Source organism: Mauremys reevesii, linkage group 18 (genome assembly GCF_016161935.1).
Source record: "Mauremys reevesii isolate NIE-2019 linkage group 18, ASM1616193v1, whole genome shotgun sequence".
Lineage (NCBI taxonomy): Eukaryota > Metazoa > Chordata > Testudines > Geoemydidae > Mauremys > Mauremys reevesii.
In genome coordinates, this window is record NC_052640.1 from 7505942 (window position 1) to 7523779 (window position 17838).

Here is a 17838-nt window from a genome sequence, read left to right on the forward strand (position 1 = left end):
CTCAACTCCTAAAGAAAGCTGGTATTTGAATGTCTATATTCAAATATCTTACAATGCATAACTACACTGTTCTTTAATAACAGCTCATGGTTTCAAAGATTTTTTTTTCCTGTATGCATTTAGTTTTGGTGATGAATCTTATGAGAAAACATGAATAGGATTATTCCAGTTCAAATACTTTGTTCTATCTGTATGGTTGTAATAGCTTAATATATTAGTTAATTTACTCAGCAATTTTTCTATTATAGCTCACTTACAGAGCTTAAATGAACTAGTCTGTTACACTGATTTTTTTTCCTGCATTAGAGATAATGAACTTCTATTGAAACAAAAGAATAAGAAAAATCCCTTTTAACTTACTTCAGCTGTGCTGCCTGTGAAACACTGCCCGTTAAGACAAGTTGTAAGCTGTATTAGTGTACATCTAGTCTACATGAAAATATTTATCTCATTCTCCCAATCCCCCACTATTACCCTTATGTTTGCCTCACATACCTGTTACATGTTGTCCTTAATCAAACTCTTTAGCAGAGGCACTCTCTTATGACATGTTTGTACAATGCTTATCACAATGTGGCCTTGATCACTGATAGCATATAGAGCATGCAACAGTAGTATAAATATTTGTTTATATAGAGGCGTACACCATCAAAGAATTCTAAATAATATCTACATGAATAGTACAGCAGGATTTAAGTTTTTTTCAAAAAGAATGAAAAAAATCTAGTTCAACAACATATATACAGGTGTGCCTGCAAAAGTATTTTTTGTTTTTACCAAAACACAGGTTCTATGATACATTACTATGCTTTATAAAAGTGATTTAGTACCTTTTATATAGAGACAGGGACAAGCACAAATGTAGCTAAAGAATTCGATAGATTTGAAATCAAACAGTGGCTGCTTAAGCTTTTTCAATGTGGCCCACATTTTACTAGATGAACAAACAATGGAATGGTCAAGATGCTCTTTGTCTGCATTTGCAATTAACTGTTCAGTGGTGATTCAGGTACTATTTGTTGGTAGACAGGCTTCTGTGCACAAGTGTCAAAGTTGAAATGCACCACATATACTTTTATTCATTACAACATTTTGTTAAAGCCTTCAGATTTAAAATGATCTTAGTCTAATCAGTCCATCAGTATTCTCTAAGTAAGAGGATTCTATTGTATTTATAAAATCACTTTAGCTATTTTTGAGTTACACAACTAAAGACAAAAGTAGCTTTACTATAGACAGAGACTACTATGGCCTAAGACAGGGCTGGAGTACTAATGCTTATGTTTTCATAACCATTTGACATGAGTGAATGCAACTGAAGGTGGAGTGCTAAATCTTTAGAAACCTGCTTCCTGCCCAAATCCTGCTTCTATTGAAGTCAAGGAGGTTTGTCCTTGATTTAAAGTAGATCAGGACTTGGGTCTCATTGCATAATTTACTCCAAAGAAATCAGAACAGTTACTGCAGTCTCCCTCTGAACTCTCTCTGTTACCCTACTGGAGAAGAGGAGTAATTAAATACGAACAATCCTAGCTTGTGAATAGACAATGCAGGCACTGATTTCCCCGCTCAGCCTTCCGCCGTTGGTATAATTTCAGGGTCTTCTACTAGGTTACATTGGGCAGAGAAAGATGCTTCATTTCATACCCCGCCTGTAATTCTAGAATCTAGTCTAGACGAGGGGCTGCAGTGGGTGGAGGGAGAGAAGGAGATAGGGGGTAAGAGAGACGCTGTTTTGCTGCGGAGCTGCCGCTGCCGGGGAGGAGCGGCAGCAGCTGCTGGTTGTGAGTGGCTGCCCGGGAGCGGGGAGGGGAGGATTCCCTGGCCTGTGAGTGGATGCTGCTGCCCCCAGCACTGGCCCGGCCCGCCCGCTGGGGGCGCCCTTGCGCTCCCTGGCTGGGTTCTCGCCAGGATGCGAGCAGTTGCCAGGCTGAGGGTCGGGCCGCCGCGGCTGCAGGAGCAGAACGTTCCGCGCCTCAGCCCGTAGCGGAGCGAGCCGCCGCTTCGCCTCTCCCGGCCGCCCCTCACCATGAACACCATCAAGAACGTGCCGGCCCGCGTGCTGAGCCGCCGGCCCGGGCACAGCCTGGAGGCGGAGCGGGAGCAGTTTGACAAGACACAGGCAAGGAGGGGACGGCCCCGCGGGAGGAGGGTGCTGCATGGCACGGGGAGCGGGGCAGGTGTGCGGCGAAGGGGGGCAGAGGGATGGACAGCCCGGTGGTAGCCGTGCGGCGGGCAGGGCGGAGCGTGCCGCGTGCCTGCTGGGGGCACGCGGGGAGAGGAGCATCTCTGGGGCCGGCTGGGCTTTGATTCGCTTTCCCCGCGCTAATTCGTTTCCAGCTCGGGGAAGCCTCAGTGTGGCTAACGCAGGTAGCGGTGCCTGGCAGAGATGATGGGGGCGCTGCAGGCGGAGCGGAGCCGGGTCTGTGCTGTGGAAGGGGCTGGAGCGGGGTCGCGCCAGAGAACACCGCAGCGAGGGGCTCAGCAGTCCGTGGGTTTGCTAGGGGAAGTAAATACATAAAGGGCTTGTGTTCCCTGAGTTGTGCTGGACTCGGATAGAGAAAAGGGGTGTGTGGCAGTGGTTCCTGGGATCTCCACAGCTTCCCAGGGCAGGCCTGGGCTCTTTACAGCTCCGGGGACCTGTGGTCCCTGGCTCAGGCATTTTATCTCTGGCTTGGCTACCTTTGCTCTTTAATTTTCGTGGGTAAAATTCATTAAGTTTAAGACCAAGGGGGGGGAGGCAAATACATCTGGATGTGAAATGCCCCCTGTTGATCGCATCGATACAGTTTACACTTCCTGTAATAAACAAGGAAACTGGCCTGGCTAAATCACAGACACCTTCAACCAGGTTATGCAGTGGCCATGCCAGCTCAGCTCTTTCCTTTTTCGGACTAGGGTGTAATATGTGTTTTGTGTGGGTGTCCGGAAGTGGTCTTACAAAAGATCAGATCAGCTGGTTTTGTACAGATAAAAGTGAATCAGTCTTGCTACATTTCTCTTATTTGCACTGCCTATAAGACTTTTATTTTTAGAAACTTGTTGCAATGACTGTACTCTTTCTAGTTGTCCTAGTATATCCGGTTTGACACAGTTACAGAAGCCTGATGCAGGAGCAAACCTGTTTTTCTTTCCATTGGCAAAATAGGTCCATTATTATCTAGGAATCTGTGAGGTGAAAGGTTTCACATGTAATTGACTGAATGTTATGTGTATAGTAAAATATACACCCTTTTGTTTAGATATCTGTGATGTGGATTATTTTTAACTTTCTTTAGTATACCTGTTTTTCTGAAAATGAACTTGATGGTTTTTCTAGCAAATGGAAAAAAAATGGCTTTTCCATGTGTTGTATACCTTTTATAATAGATTTTAAAAATCAGGTGTAGAAATGTCTGTGGGTCTTTGAGTTTTGTGAGTTAACATATGGTATAAAGACACTTTGAAATAACCTAAAATACAGATATTTAAAGAGGAGACTTAAGAATACAGGATTTGTGGGATGGTTGTTCATTTCATTATTATTTGGAGTTCAAGCCCTTCCATAATTGAAAGTCTGTTACATTTTTTTAGGAGGCATAAGCAATTAACATTGTTATTTGCACATGGGAAAGATAACTGAATTGTCAATTGGCATGAAGCTTAAAATAAGAATTCCACAATTTAATAACTTTAGGGAGTTTTAAATAGCTGTAATGTCTAATTCAGGTGTTTGCTAATATAATACACTAATTAGGCTAATCAAAATTGGTATTTGAGATTTGGCCAAGATACTGAAAGTATAAGCAAAAATAAAATAAATTCTCCATTAAACTGAAACAGAGAAATCTGGAACAGGTATTGTAGAATAAGACTTTTCAAAATATATTTTGACACGATCAATTTTTAGAAAGTTTTTAGGTTTGTATAGAAGTGTTTACCCTAAGATCTTGATTCTGCAAACATTTGCACATAAAAGAATAATTACTACTTCTGGGTATGTTTTTAAATATTTCTATGTATAATATATTAAAGTAAAATATGCCTGTGTGCTTCTAGATAGACTCATGGTGCTGCAAGGAAGAATCTCCTTTCTGTTCATGTTCATAAAGCAGTTTCTAATAAGTAGACCTCACTATGTGTACTTTGAGAGGGTGAATAGAGAGGATACTGCCCCTGCTTATAGCTTTATTTATTAAGTCTGATTTCAGTTCTTTGTAGGACATACTGATGATGAGGCAGCCATATTTCTATGGCTGACTAGATGTATTAGGTCACTTCCTCAAATAGCAAGTGAACTTAAATTCAAGCAATAATCATGTGAAATAGCAGCATTAATTGAGATCACGTCGTTTTTCTATCCTCCTCAAGTCCCTTCTGGCAAAACTGAATAATCTCTCCTAATTTGGCCCACAAGATTGTGGGGTCTTTCCTACTTAGTCATGCAGTTCCTATGCATGTGTATTTGGTTGTTTGGGAGGAGGGGCAGTGAATAAGTTACATACTGCCCCTAAGGCATGATAGAATAAGTCCAAGCTAGTTTATCCAAGAGTTGTGTATCTGCTATGCCAGTGAACTCACAATATACAATTGCTGAAGTAATTGGTTTGACAGTTTTTCTTTGCTTCTTTCTTACCTGTGTGTAAAATATGCACACAGGGGCTGCTTTTTTTCTTTCCTCCAAAGGTGCTAAGCACCTGCAGATCTCACTGACTTCAAATGGGTGCCCAGCATTCCTGAACATCAAGCTTCTAGCTCTTTAATTGCCTGAGATTGATGCTGCAGGACTATCCTCTTTTAAATGATTGCACTAAAGAACAATAATAAACCCTTAAGAAAAGATATTTTTCCACAGTGTTATCTTCTGTGTAAACACACCAAATATTGGCAAATTATTGAATAGAAAGTTTTATAACTCCAGGCCCATGGGCGTGAGGGTCTAGGAATTCAGTGGTGCTGCTGAAGGTTAAAGGAACAGCAGCAACAAAGAATGCTGAACAGGTACTCTATCAACACGGAGTGCAGGCCAGGTAAACATGCTGCAAGCTGTTCTTTGCTGCCCTTCAAATGACTTAAGTCTTGTCATGATAACCTTTTTAAAATAGAGGTAGTAAAATCTTCGTTTGTGTCCTGGTCCCATATTATCTTCTGTAGATCCCAGGCTGTTCTTGTGCATAGACTAAAAACAAAAACCCAGGCCTGTTACACTCATGACCCTCGTGTAGGATGGACTCTGGGACTGAAAAGTTAAGTATGTTAAGTTGACCCATTTGGCAAAGTGTAATAGAAGCAGATTCACTCCAGGTGCCAAAACAAATGCAGGAGAGAGAAAAATAGACATGTTCTGTCCTTTTAAAAGTCAATCACTTCTTCACCCAGAAGACAGCTAGAAATAAACACATTTTTCTGATAGCTTCCATGCAAGCAACTGCTATAGTTGCCCTAGAGATGTTATGTGATCTCTCATAAAAGGCAGAGTAGCCCTGCGGCACAGGAAATTCTTTCTGTTCGGATATAGTCACCCTATGGAAAAAAATGTTTGGAATGGACAGCACTGACCAAGTTTTTCATCTCTAATTTCCTAACATCTCGGCAAACTAGATGGTTTAATTTTAAACAATATCTCTCAAGAGTTTTCCCTTTCATGAGCCTCATAGGAGAGTGCAAAGTGTCACTAGTAGTGCTGTGCACATAACTAGGGTTTGATGGCGGGGGGCATTCTGAAAAATTAAAAAAAACCCAGGTTTTAGCTCAACCTAAAACGATTTTAAAAAATTGGAAAGTAAAAAAAAAAACTTGTTTCAGATCAAACTAAACAATTTGTTCAACCTGAAACGAAACATTTTGTTTTGCTGAGCTTTTTAAAAAGTGTTTTTAAATAAAACGGAAAGCAATTTTGAAATAAAAAGTCATTTTGAATCAGAAAAAATGTCTTTTTTATTTTATTTTATTTTAGGACTTTGACTGAAACAACTCAGCGAAATTTACTTGAATTCACAAAATGTTTGTTGACCCAAATCTGCATTTATCATTGTGGGGGGAAGGGGAGGCGTGGAGGAGTTTTAGCTGAAAAATTTCATCCAGCTCACATAATTAGTGCTGCAAACACTCCAGATAGAAGTGAGAGGTTTTACTAAAGTTGCAGGTGCACCTTTAAATGTATCTGTGCTAAAAATTACTGTGTGCCTAGGCTAGCTTGGCCGGGTACCTGGATCAGTTAAATACATTTTGGTGAATTCCTGAAGTCACTGGCTAATAATGGTATGCCTTGTACGAAACAGACCTCTTTTCTTTGTGCCATCCAAAGACACCTTTAATGTAACACTGATTCCAATGACTGAGTTGTTGTTTGTTTCAAAAATGTACATCAACTTAAAAACCATCAAAGTAGTAGTAAATTATATTGGTGGGCATTTAAAATTGAATTAGAGCAGCCCCTTTGGTTGATACAAAGACAATAAGAGTATCACATTGAGGTCCAATTGATACTAGTGCAGAATGAGCACTATTCTCCGATGTATCACAGCGTTGTGACTTTGGTATCTTTACTGTATGGTTGCTTAAGGCGATCTGTTGTACTTCACTGAAGAATATTGTTGTAAGAGTTGGCACTTCAGCCAAGAGACTGAAACTAAAACTGTCATATCAAAGGCTCATAGAGGGATTTCCTCCTTGCATTACAAGTAGTTTCTATTTCCAAATAAAGCATCCCTCACCTGGAATGGTCCCCCTCACTTAATCACCTTTATGCATCTAAACAGACTTCCTCATCCACTCAGCCCAGCTGGGAGCAGATGCCAAGGGGGAAGATGACACCAGCCCAAAGGAAGTGATGCTTGTTGACATGCAGTCACAAGGAGGCCTGATTGTACATTCCATTCCCAAACAAGAATCACCATTGAGCAAAGCAGGGCAATGCCTGTCCACATTGCCTCGTGACTGCCTCTGAATAAGCCCGACCTCTTCTTGAGTCACTTCCTCTGGAATGGTGTCAGTTTGCCCTTGGCATCTGCTCCTGGCTGGACTGGGTGACTGAGGAAGCCTGCTCAGAAGCAGGAAGCCTTCTGTAGAGTATGGCACGCTGTACCAGGTCAGGGACACTCAATTAGTAGAACAAGTTGTCAGGAGCCATTGGAGCAAGGAGTAGGATGATTCAAGAAACATATACTGGCCAGCACCTTTTCTTGGCAGTAACCCTTGTGGAACTGTCTAGGGCTATTGTCTGAATACGTGATTGGAGAGCTTTAAAATCCTTATTCTGTGTTCACACTTTCATTTGGGTATCACAGCCTGATCCTGCGATGCAGGGAGCTCTTAACTCCTGTTCTCAAAGTCAGTGGGTGTTGAGGACCATCAGCACCTTGCAGGATTGAGATTCCTTCCCCCCCGCCTCTCCCCTCCCCCCCATGCTGGAGAACTCTTTGGATCTAGGAGCGAAATTGTGGAACAGTATGAAAATTGTTTCAGAATGACTGCCGTCCAGTTTCTGATCACCAGTAGCTTTGCGCCCCCGCCCCCCTCTGGCTTATCTTTCCCCTGTAGATCATTTATAGAAATGTGAATAATCCTCTTTTTCATTCTTTGTTTTGCTACTTGTGTGTCTGTGTGGGTGCATATATAAAATTTTCATTTGAATTATTTAAGCATGATTTAACAGGAACACTGGTCTTAAATTTTGTTCTCCAACTCTACATTTTGGGGCTGAATTTACCCAGACAGTGTCCCTATAAACATACATGCTGCAGGTGTTAGTGAGTCCATGATAGATACAGGCATAGAACCTAGGAGTTGTAAAGTATAGTCAGGAATAAAATCCTGCTGGGTTTTGCATTCCTTATGCATTCAAAGGTAAACATCTCTACCAGAAGTTTCAAAGATCAATGAACCAGGTAGATGCCCAGAACACAATGTATATTTCCACTTGGTATCACTTTCATAGTGCATTTGGTTTGTTAAAAGGGGGGGAAATGTTAATAGGACACTTATCCTTTTAAGCAGCCATTGGGGATTAGGCCAATTTGACACGCCTTGGGCCAATTTACTGTAAAAGGTTTACAGTGCAATGTTCTGCTAGCAAAAATAAATCACAAAGGTGGCCTTACAGCGAACATTATTCACCGTCATGCAGGAGACTCGATTCCACCTCTGTGATGGGGAAGATAGTGGCACTTCAGCATCACTGCCTCATGCAAAACAGTTGGAAGAGCAGTGGGTGGAAGTAGCTAGCAGTAATTAATGTGGTCTGAAGTGAAAGAGTGGGTGAAACACCAGTCTCCATCAACTGGACTGTGTAATCATGAGGTTTAGTCACTGTATTGGTACATAAGGGTTTTGAGTAAGAGACTATAGTCTGGCCTAATGCGGAAAAAATCTGGCCACTTGTTGTCCCTTCATAACTCATCAAAAGTCCTGATTCTGGAAATAAATATAGGCAGGGTAGGTGGATCTGGCTCCACTGAACTATGTATTCAGTGAACTGGAGTGCAGGTTACAGCTCAAGAAAGACACGGAAATGGTCTTAGCTATTCTTTCTTCCATAACATCATTTTAACTTACTTTGCCCTGGTAGACCATCTGTCATCCAAGTATCTCTCAAATGCTTTATAAAGACTAAAGAATGAAAAATATCTGAAGCAAGTATTTATTTTCCCCACTTCTCAGCTGGAGGAACTGAGGTACAGAAGTGATTTCTTGCCCACAGGCACACACAAAATCTGTGGTAGAGTTGGGAGTAGAACCCAGGTGTCTTGACTCCTAGTGCTGTTGTAACGCCCACAGATCCTGGTCGTCGGCAGGTGGGATCGAACCTGGGACCTGTAGAGCTTAGTGCTTGAGCTAAAAGCCAACTGGCAGTTAGCTAAGACTGTAGAGCAAATTCTTCAATCAATCCCATGGCACAGAACACCACACCCCGCAGGTGTGTGAGTTACACTGTGTCTTAACCCAAGACCTTCCTTCTGAGGTTACTTGATGTATAGTTGTGTCCAAAGGCACTAGAGCATCCCCCCAGCCGCTGTCTTCTCTGAGCACACAGGATCCCAAGAGAGTGTTAGGGCCATGGCTGATTTTGTTGCATCTTGGATATGCCTGGAGCAGAAGAGCCAATTTTCCTAAATTCTGCACCATAAGGCTAGAGAGACTGAAAAGGGAGGGTGTGGAATTATGTAAGTGGATCAGTGATATGAAACAGCCCCCGATACCCTAAATTCAGGCAAATATCATTTCCTACTTGGGCTACCAACAAATCTCACTTTAATCTCTGTACATCTTGTTCTGTCAGATTGAGTAGCTTCCCCTGGGGGCCATTCTATCCAGGTACCATTCACCATCCCAGAGTAGCAGGAGTTTGTTAAATGAGCAGCAAGGAAAGAGTTAATCATATTCATACTTAAATTGTCTCCACCGAGCTATGGAACTAACATCCCAGTCAAATGAATAGGAGGCAGTTCAGAGCATTCAGAGCTATTGCAAGGTTACACTCGTAGGCATAAAAAATAAGTCTAAATTCAGTAGAAACAAATGGGGTCACTGTGTCTGGCATGCTGTACAGTATTGGCTCAGTCAGAGCGTGACTGGCTCTAGAAATGCCGGAACGGGCACCGTCTGCTCTTCTCTGTCGTATAGTCACTTCAGCATTTTTTTTTTCCAAATTGCATAAAGGGATCCCTTAAAGAGTTGAGCAATCAGAATTTGAACACTGATCTTCACTGGAAAAACATCACGGGGTCGATAAGTCTAGGAATTGCCAGTCCTTACCACAATCCTCAGAAAAAGTGAAGGGTAAGTCTTGGACTGGGTGATCATGAGTGTGAACGCTTCAAGGTGAATATTCCAGTTGGCCTACTTCAAAGACATCCTCCAATCCCTGCAAATATGACTTTCCCAAGGCAGCTCAATGAGTGTGGCCTCTTGCCATGGAAATTAGACGTTGACATGGGCAGTGGCAGTACATCCAGATTTGATGATTTACTGGCCAGTGGAGAACTGGGACTGTTCTGAACACGAGCGCCAACTAACAATGCAGGGTCAGAGCTCTAGATTGCCAGGCATGTGCAGTTGGAGGGCCAGATCTACAGCTGGGGTAAATCAGACACTGTGAGATTTAAATTTAATAATGACAATTTATTAATACTAATTCCTAGCTTTTATATACCCTGCTTCCGCCATAGATCTCAAAGCACTTCACAAAGGAGGTCAGTATCATTCCCATTTTACAAATGGAGAAACTGAGGCACAGAGCGGTAACATGTCTTACCCAAGGTCACCAGCAGGTCAGTGGCAGAGCTCGGAGAGAACCCAGGTCTCCTGAGTCCCAGTGCAGTATTCTGTCCACTAGGCAACACTGCCTCTTTCTACCAGTTGAGGGTCTGGCCCTTCATTTATAATGCTTTTGTCTCCAGTCCATTTGAATTATTACAAATATTTCTTCTCTTGCTCTAAAGCATCTTAATTGATTCAGGGCTTTGAACTTTATAACTTGGGTTATAAGCCTGAGTGACTGGAAAATAAATGTAACACATAGACAATATATCAATATTGACATTATAGTTCTGTACATAGACTTCAAATTCTCCTTCTGCTTCAGTTTTTGTGCCTCTTGTGTGTAAGTTTAAAAAAACCCAACAGCACTCCACAGAGTGAAAGGCTCAGGGAATTAGTAATAGAATACACAGCCTCTCACCTCAGGTCCTTGGACTGAAGCCGAGATCAGCTCAGTACAATCTGAACCTCGCTATAGTCTCTCACCTTCTTAGTAAGTTGCATCAAGAAGGTTTGCGTGTTTATATTCCCAAGAGTCACGTGTCCACATCCCAGTTAGCATCCTGATGTCAGCAGAGAGAAACCAAAGGCAGAGTGGATTTTGGAAGCTGAACTCTGCTTCTGTGGTCTCTCCATATCCAGGGTGGTGCACATTGACAGTGGCATAGCTTGTGCTGCTGCTCACTCTGTTCTACCTGTTCTGTGGACGATAGGTTCCCAAGTTGTCAGTGTGGCTTCGTCACAAGCAGTTCACTTATGTTCAACTTTAAATCAAAATCTATGTAGTTAGAACTAATAAGCAGAGAACTGATGACTTGGGAAATGTGAGGTCCCTAGTAATGTCATATCAAAAGGAGAGCAAGGATTGACTCTTCAAAATGCCAAATATAATCCTCTTCCACCCATATCTGTGGACCGAGGAACCTGATGAACCCACGATAAACTCCTCAGTTGATTCAGACTAGTGTCCACTTGGCAAATATCCTCTCCCCTTCTATTACAGTCTTGCTAAGGCAATGCAGCTGGAAGAACAAGCTGCTAGTGTTGCTACAGCTGCTTCCTGTGTTCTGGCTCAAGGAGGCTTCTCTGGCCAGCTTTCCTTAGAGCTTGTCTACAACTGGAAATTACCAAGAGAGCTGTTCTGGAATGGCTCCCTGACCCCACTTACTCTGGAATAAGAGCGTGCGCTCAGGGTCTCCTGTGGAAGTTGTTATTCCAGAACAGCTATTCCAGAAAAGTTCCAAGTGTGGAGAGTCCTTAATGCCCAGGCCCTGAGGTCTTTCTCTGTCCTTGGTGGCACTTTTCCCAGCCTGGCTGCAGAATCACACTAAATGCCACTCTCAGGTTATCTCTGCTACAGCATAGAGTGGAAGCAGGAAGCCAGGTGTGACCTGGAATCCTAGTAGATAGCCTTTGGGGCTGGAGCCATCTCATGTGTCCCTCTGCCTTAGTTCACAGAAGCATTCACAGAATATTAGGGTTGGAAGGGACCTCAGGAGATCATCTAGAGTCCAACCCCCTGCTCAAAGCAGGACCAATCCCTACTTCCCTAAATGGCCCCCTCAAGGATTGAGCTCACAACCCTGGGTTTAGCAGGCCAATGCTCAAACCACTGAGCTATCTTTCCCCCCATAGTGGAGGCAGGGTTACTGTTGTCAATAGTGCATGAATGAGCTTCTGTCTCACTGCCTTGTGGTCAGAGCCAATACCTCACATGTTCGTCAGGGCTGGGCGACTTCCTGGACAGACAGAAGAGTGGTTGCTCAGGTCTCTAATTGAAGCAGAGAATGCAGCTTCCCTAGTTGAAGCCTATAAATAAAGGAATGAGTTCACTGAACTGGGGAAAAGGAAGTTCGTCGTTGGTCAACATTTGCCAATCTAGCCCTGGGGCTAAGTCCTGCCTCCCTTGGTGTAAACAGAGGAGCATCATGGTCCATTATTAGTCATGGAGTTGCAGATCCCAGAGGGACCTGGTGTCATCAGTGACAGCTGCTTGTGGGATGGCAGTCTCATCCTTGCCAGGGAGTAGCTAGAAGGGTGCAGTGAGCTCCTTAAAAAAATGTCTCCGTAGCCTTGCTAATTGCTCTGGCCGCCATATACTCCCAGGGCCAAAGGCAGCTGTAATGTGAGCAGACAATAGCATAACGTCACAGGCTTTTGTACCCAGTTACAGCTAGGGTGACCGGATGTCCTGACTTTATAGGGACAGTCCTGATAGTCAAGGCTTTTTCTTATATGGGCACTTATTACCCCCACACTCTGTCCTGATTTTTCATACTTGCTGTCTGGTCACCGCAGTTACAGCAGGGCTGAAACTGGCCTTTGATATCCCAGGGTAGAGCTGCCATTACACACAATGGGATCCCCAGTCAGAGATTTAGTGACATGTTAGAAAAAAGCCAGATAAAAGAGTCAATCCCTTTCCTCCCTCCCTCAAATCCCTGCTGGTCACCGAAAGAGGTGTCGTCCCCAGCACATGTAAAGTGTGTGTATAATGACCTGCTGGCCTATGCTGGCTAGAGACTGCTGTATTGCCTCCATCTCAGAGCTCTTCTCTGCTTCGTTCCATGTTCGTTGTAAAGCAGCCTTACCATCAACCCCAGGACCACGCTACAGTATTTACTTCCTTTTTAAAAGAGTGTGAATGTAAAGCTTGTGAAATTGATAGCCCTGGTGACCAAAGTGCCTTCTGTCATGCTGTCTGGAGTAGCTCACAACTGTGAGTGCCCACCTCAGGGCGGACACCCCACACTGGTGGTATGTTCTATCACTGGATTTCACCAAGCCAGTAACTAACTAGATCACTATACCAGTCTTACCATGGAGTCACAGACAGTCCCCTTAGACTCTCCAGCCTATCTTGCCACCCACACAATCTGGATTTTGTGATAATCACTTAAACCAAAAATCACACCAGATCAGGTTTCTCCCAGTCCCAAGAGACCAGTCACTTACCCCAGATCAATTGGTATTCCAGATCTTACACCAAAGACAACACTGCTGGCCAATTTTCTTAGCTGGTAAACTATAAGTTTACCAGCTAAGAAAAGGAAATGAGAGTAATTGAGAGGTTAAAGCAGGTAAAATATATTAACAGGTGAGTCACAGTCTGTAAGTCCAAATGGTGGCAGAGATGTAATAAACTGCTGATTTCCCCCCCAAAATTGCAAGGTACCAGAGGTGTGTCTGCTTTTCATTTGGCACACTTCCCTGTAAAAGTCCAAACAATCAGAGATAAAAGATCTTAATTTGAATCCATATTTATATCTTCTCACAGAAGATAAGCTGACAGTCTCTTTACCCACTTGGGCTTTTCCTTTGATGATGAGGGATAAGGAATGACCTCAGGTCACCACACACAGTGGCTATTTGCTTTGAAATTAGCACCTTTTCTGATAAAATCCTTCATTAGCATTCCCCAAGGCTGCTTTGATGTCTGATGAGTTAGTTAGTTACAGGGGTATTTACAATGGAAATATTAGCTATTCCATTATAATGGCAACAGATAAGTGAAAACAACACAAGTAACATTTCACTAGTTTTCATGAAGTTTAAACACCTAAATACACTCTTACAGTTACACTCATTTTGATCTAGACCAATACATAAGTGAATGGGCCTGAATACACTCTACCATGACCAGGTCAGCCAGCATCACACACTCTAGCATAGGATGGGCAGTACAGGCTTCCTTGAAGTGACACCCCTAGGAGTGAGAGCATAAGTCTCTGTCTGTCTATTCCTTACCCTCTGAACACACTGCCAGCAAAGATGCCAGTTAGTGGTCAGGGAGGCAGTGATTTATGACATGGACACCTGTTCATTGGAAACTGCACTGAGACCCACCATATTAATCATAGAATATCAAGGTTGGAAGGGACCTCAGGAGGTCTTCTAGTTCAACCACCTGCTCAAAGCAGGACCAATCCCCAGACAGATTTTTACCCCAGTTCCCTAAATGGCCCTCTCAAGGATTGAACTCACAACCCTGGGTGTAGCAGGCTAATGCTCAGACCACTGAGCTATCCCTCCCCCTGCATTAGCAGTGAATAGTCATCAGTCAGTAAGCATTGTAGATTAGTGCTGGCCTAGGCTAACCTGCAACACCGGAGCATATGTATTTGGAGCTATACTCCAGCTGTGGAACCACTTCCTTCCTTCGTTGGCATGTGGGAGAGACTTAGATTTTAGCAATAGCTAAAGAAGTGATTTTTCTTGAACTCTTGGCTGAAGGGGAAAGCCTTCAGCATATAGCAAGGGTGATCCATGTGTTTCCACGTCTGATTTATTTAGTGATATGAATTCTTATGTCTAAATGAAACTGTCTCATCAAAAAATCAGTGGATGGATTCCATCTATCAGTTCAGAAGAAATGGCGTTTCTGGCTAGGACATTTTCACATCACCTTTCCTCTACTCAAAATTACTAATAGAAATTAGATCCTTTTGGATCTTAAGAATCACTTGTTAAAAGTTGTTGAAACAAACTTCTCTGTTTCTTCAGTGCTAATACTTTGAGCCTTACTTACAGAATTAGAAATGAGCTCAATCTTCTGAGTAATAAAAAAAAAGAAAAATCATAATCATGCTCTAGTCTTATGAAAGACTGACTAGGACACAGAGCCAACTCTCAGTGGAAGAGAACTGAAAAGCAAGCTCCCACCCCCCCGAGAAATTAAAACACAACAACTCCACCCATGGGATCATAAGGGGCTCAAATCCTGCTCTCCTGTTTGTATAGATGCATAGGCCCATTGACTTTCTCCTAATGCTCGGCTGCTCAGCAAAGAGGCTACTTGTGTGAGTGAGTCACATGATTGTGCAGTGAGACACAGAACTGATCTCATCCTCTCTTTATTAGGTATTGCAGGGTGGAGGTGAACTGAAAGTTTGCACAGCTCGTAAGTGCTTTGTGACCATATGAAAACCACTTGGGAAGGCTCTGAGGACACACCTGTATGGAATCCTGCCGGGTGGGGTTTTAGGCTGACCCTGTAATCGATTTGGGAGCCAGAGTATCTTTCAGAATTAACTCATTGATTTACAGGGACGGGCAACAGCAGGCTCTTGCAGAGATGGTTTAATGGAGGTGGAAAAACAGGTGGACATTGAGCCCTTGGGTCTAAAAGACAGGCGTGCTCTCATGGGAACGCTACAGCACACTGTAATAATAATTAGCTCTTTTCAGTGGCTCTTAAAGCACATCACAAAGGTTCTCAGTACCATTACAGACGCTCCCTGACTTACACAAGTGTTCTGTTCTGGAACACCTTGCGTAACTCAAATTTTGCTTAAGTCGGAAACATATCTCCGACCATTACGCCAACAAAAACAAAAAAAAACCCAAAACACTCCTATTTCTAGTTTACGAAACTTTTTCTGTAAACCTCAGATTTGCGTATGTCAGGTTTACGTAACGGGGAGCATCTGTATCTCCATGTTGGAGATAGAGGCACAGGGAAGGGAAACAACTTGCTTAGGGTCACCCAGTAGGCTAGTGGCCAAGCTGGGAATAGAGCCTCATTCTCCTGAGTCCCAGTCCTGTGCTCCATCCACTAGGCCACACTCTCTCCTGGTATCTGGAAGGGTTCCTAACACACTTCCTCCATGCACACTGTAAACTACCTGTATGGATATTATGAGACTTTACTAGCTGAATAAACCTAGGAAGAATTAAAATAAAATCCTTCGTACCTGTTTGATCAGCACAGAAACATTGCTTGCTACTGGCATAGGACTTGCGTTGGTCTGTATCCTGCATTGTAAGTCTTGGTTCTGTTAATAAACCATCCTTCCTCAGATCACGACTGTTAGTGTATCTAAAATTAATTCCCAGTGACATATTTGACATTTTGTCACTTGCAAACCCCATACTAAGAGCTAGAGTTTAAGGGAGCCCAAGCCTGCAATGCACTGTGAGGTGCTACGTACCCTCGGTTCTGATAGGATTGAAATGGAGTTGAGGGTGTTCAGCCCTTTGAAAGATTAGGCCCTGGGTTAGCAACTCAGTGAGGGACCTGGGAGTGCATTTTGCCGTACGTTTCAGACTGATCAACTTTAGGGGTTAAGAGGATTAGATCAAATTATTGGCTTAGCTACTTTACTACAATTACAGCCCAAATGTCAGTCTAAACCCACAGGCTTCATTAAATACGCTGAAAACAAATCCTGCATCTCTTCTCTCCATGCCCATAACCTGTCCCTACATTAGATCCTTCCAGCCACGCAGGCTGTGTGTGGCTGCACTGTACCGCTGAGCCTCAAATAATCAAGATCTTCTGCAAAAGTAAATTCCATGCTGAGCAAATAATCCGACAGACCTTTCTGTAACCACACATACTGGGCATCAGACACCGCACCTACCTGTGTTTCGGGGAGCGGGGATTAATTCAAGTACCTCCAATAATAGGGTGGCTGTGCTAAAATTTGTGGAAGTCTATTTTCATGCTTCTATCCTACATTCTAGAGGGACAGTGAAGCTTCCTGACCTATTTTGTGTGTCACAGCCACAGCATTGCATTGTATGAAGGAACAACTATCTGAGCAGATTGAGTTTAGAACCTCCCTAAACCTAATGTCCTTGGGGTTCCCCTGATTCCTGAAGCCAGACCAATCCCAAACATCACACCTCCTCCCCATTTGGATGTACATGCAGACTGCTCAGGTATAATCTGTTTAATTCCTACATTCATTCATTGCTACAGTCTGAGTAGGGGGCTGGATTTTACTTAGAGGGACAGGCTCTGAGGTAATAGTTCTTCCATTCTAAATTCTCCAACTGCTTCACTTTGGTAACTTTACACCTCCTCCTAATTTGTCGGTGTTCAATAACTGTGCTCTCCTGCTCAGCCGGACCTAGCACGCACTAGTTCAGGTGTCTACTGGAACCATTGTCTTCCTCGCCAATTCCTTACAAATAGCTGCTGCTCATCTGCTTCTGCCACACGGCCGCCGGCAGGGCCTCAGAAACGCACAAACATCTAATGTCCAAGTGACTAATTCCTGGAGCCTTTGCTACCTGGAGGTGTGAGCCTGACAAGTGCTAAATGAACAGGCGTCCTCACCACAGGGGCTGACGTTGATTGAAGGCTATGTCAGCAGTCTTAGAGGGGCCAAGTTATGAATGGGTCATGGAGACTGAATGCATGTCAGCGGAGCCTGTATTACTCTGTTCCTGTGCTGCACCTGAGAACGTCCGATTCAAGGGCTGTTGAAACAGAAGAAATAAACTATAGACAGTCTCTATGTCTCTTGGAGAAGGCCTTGGCCATGGAATGTTGTACTGAAGAAACCCAAAACAAACAGTTATGGAGTCCCAGCTTGGCAGACACTGAGGCAGAGACACCAAGCAATTTACATGACCTTCTCAAATGGGTCAGCCTCAATGTTTTTTTTAATAGCTGAATTAATAAGACGGGGTAATGCATCACACTGTTTCAGAGGCATTGGTTAGGAAGAGAAGCCATTAGGTTGCTTGGTAACGGACACAACACCCCTACCCAGGATAAGTTACCCCGAAGCCTGCACACTGTTTGATGCTATGAAAAGCAAAGCAACTGGCAGATGCCAGTACAGTGTCTCCATGAGACAACTCACTGAA

The 17838-nt window shown here is 43.3% G+C and overlaps 1 protein-coding gene and 1 long non-coding RNA gene across 4 annotated transcripts in view; one reads left to right on the plus strand and one right to left on the minus strand.

Annotated features, from left to right (window-relative positions):
- Positions 1 to 17838, plus strand: part of HIP1R (huntingtin interacting protein 1 related) — a 63568-nt gene continuing 45730 nt past the window's right edge. For 2 of the 3 annotated variants that reach the window (XM_039504671.1, XM_039504672.1), the window contains exon 1: positions 1902 to 2122. In XM_039504671.1, coding sequence (XP_039360605.1) covers positions 2030 to 2122 — 93 coding nt within the window. In that variant the 5' untranslated portion in view covers positions 1902 to 2029. Of the gene's footprint in view, positions 22 to 1901; positions 2123 to 9639; positions 9760 to 17838 lie in introns of those variants that run through there. The other variant, XM_039504673.1, reaches the window with a different exon arrangement.
- On the minus strand, positions 8669 to 12579 carry LOC120386002. The gene is made up of 3 exons (XR_005589477.1): positions 11949 to 12579; positions 10661 to 10939; positions 8669 to 9118 (listed from the first exon to the last, which is right to left on the minus strand). It is a non-coding gene; the product is annotated as an uncharacterized LOC120386002 (long non-coding RNA).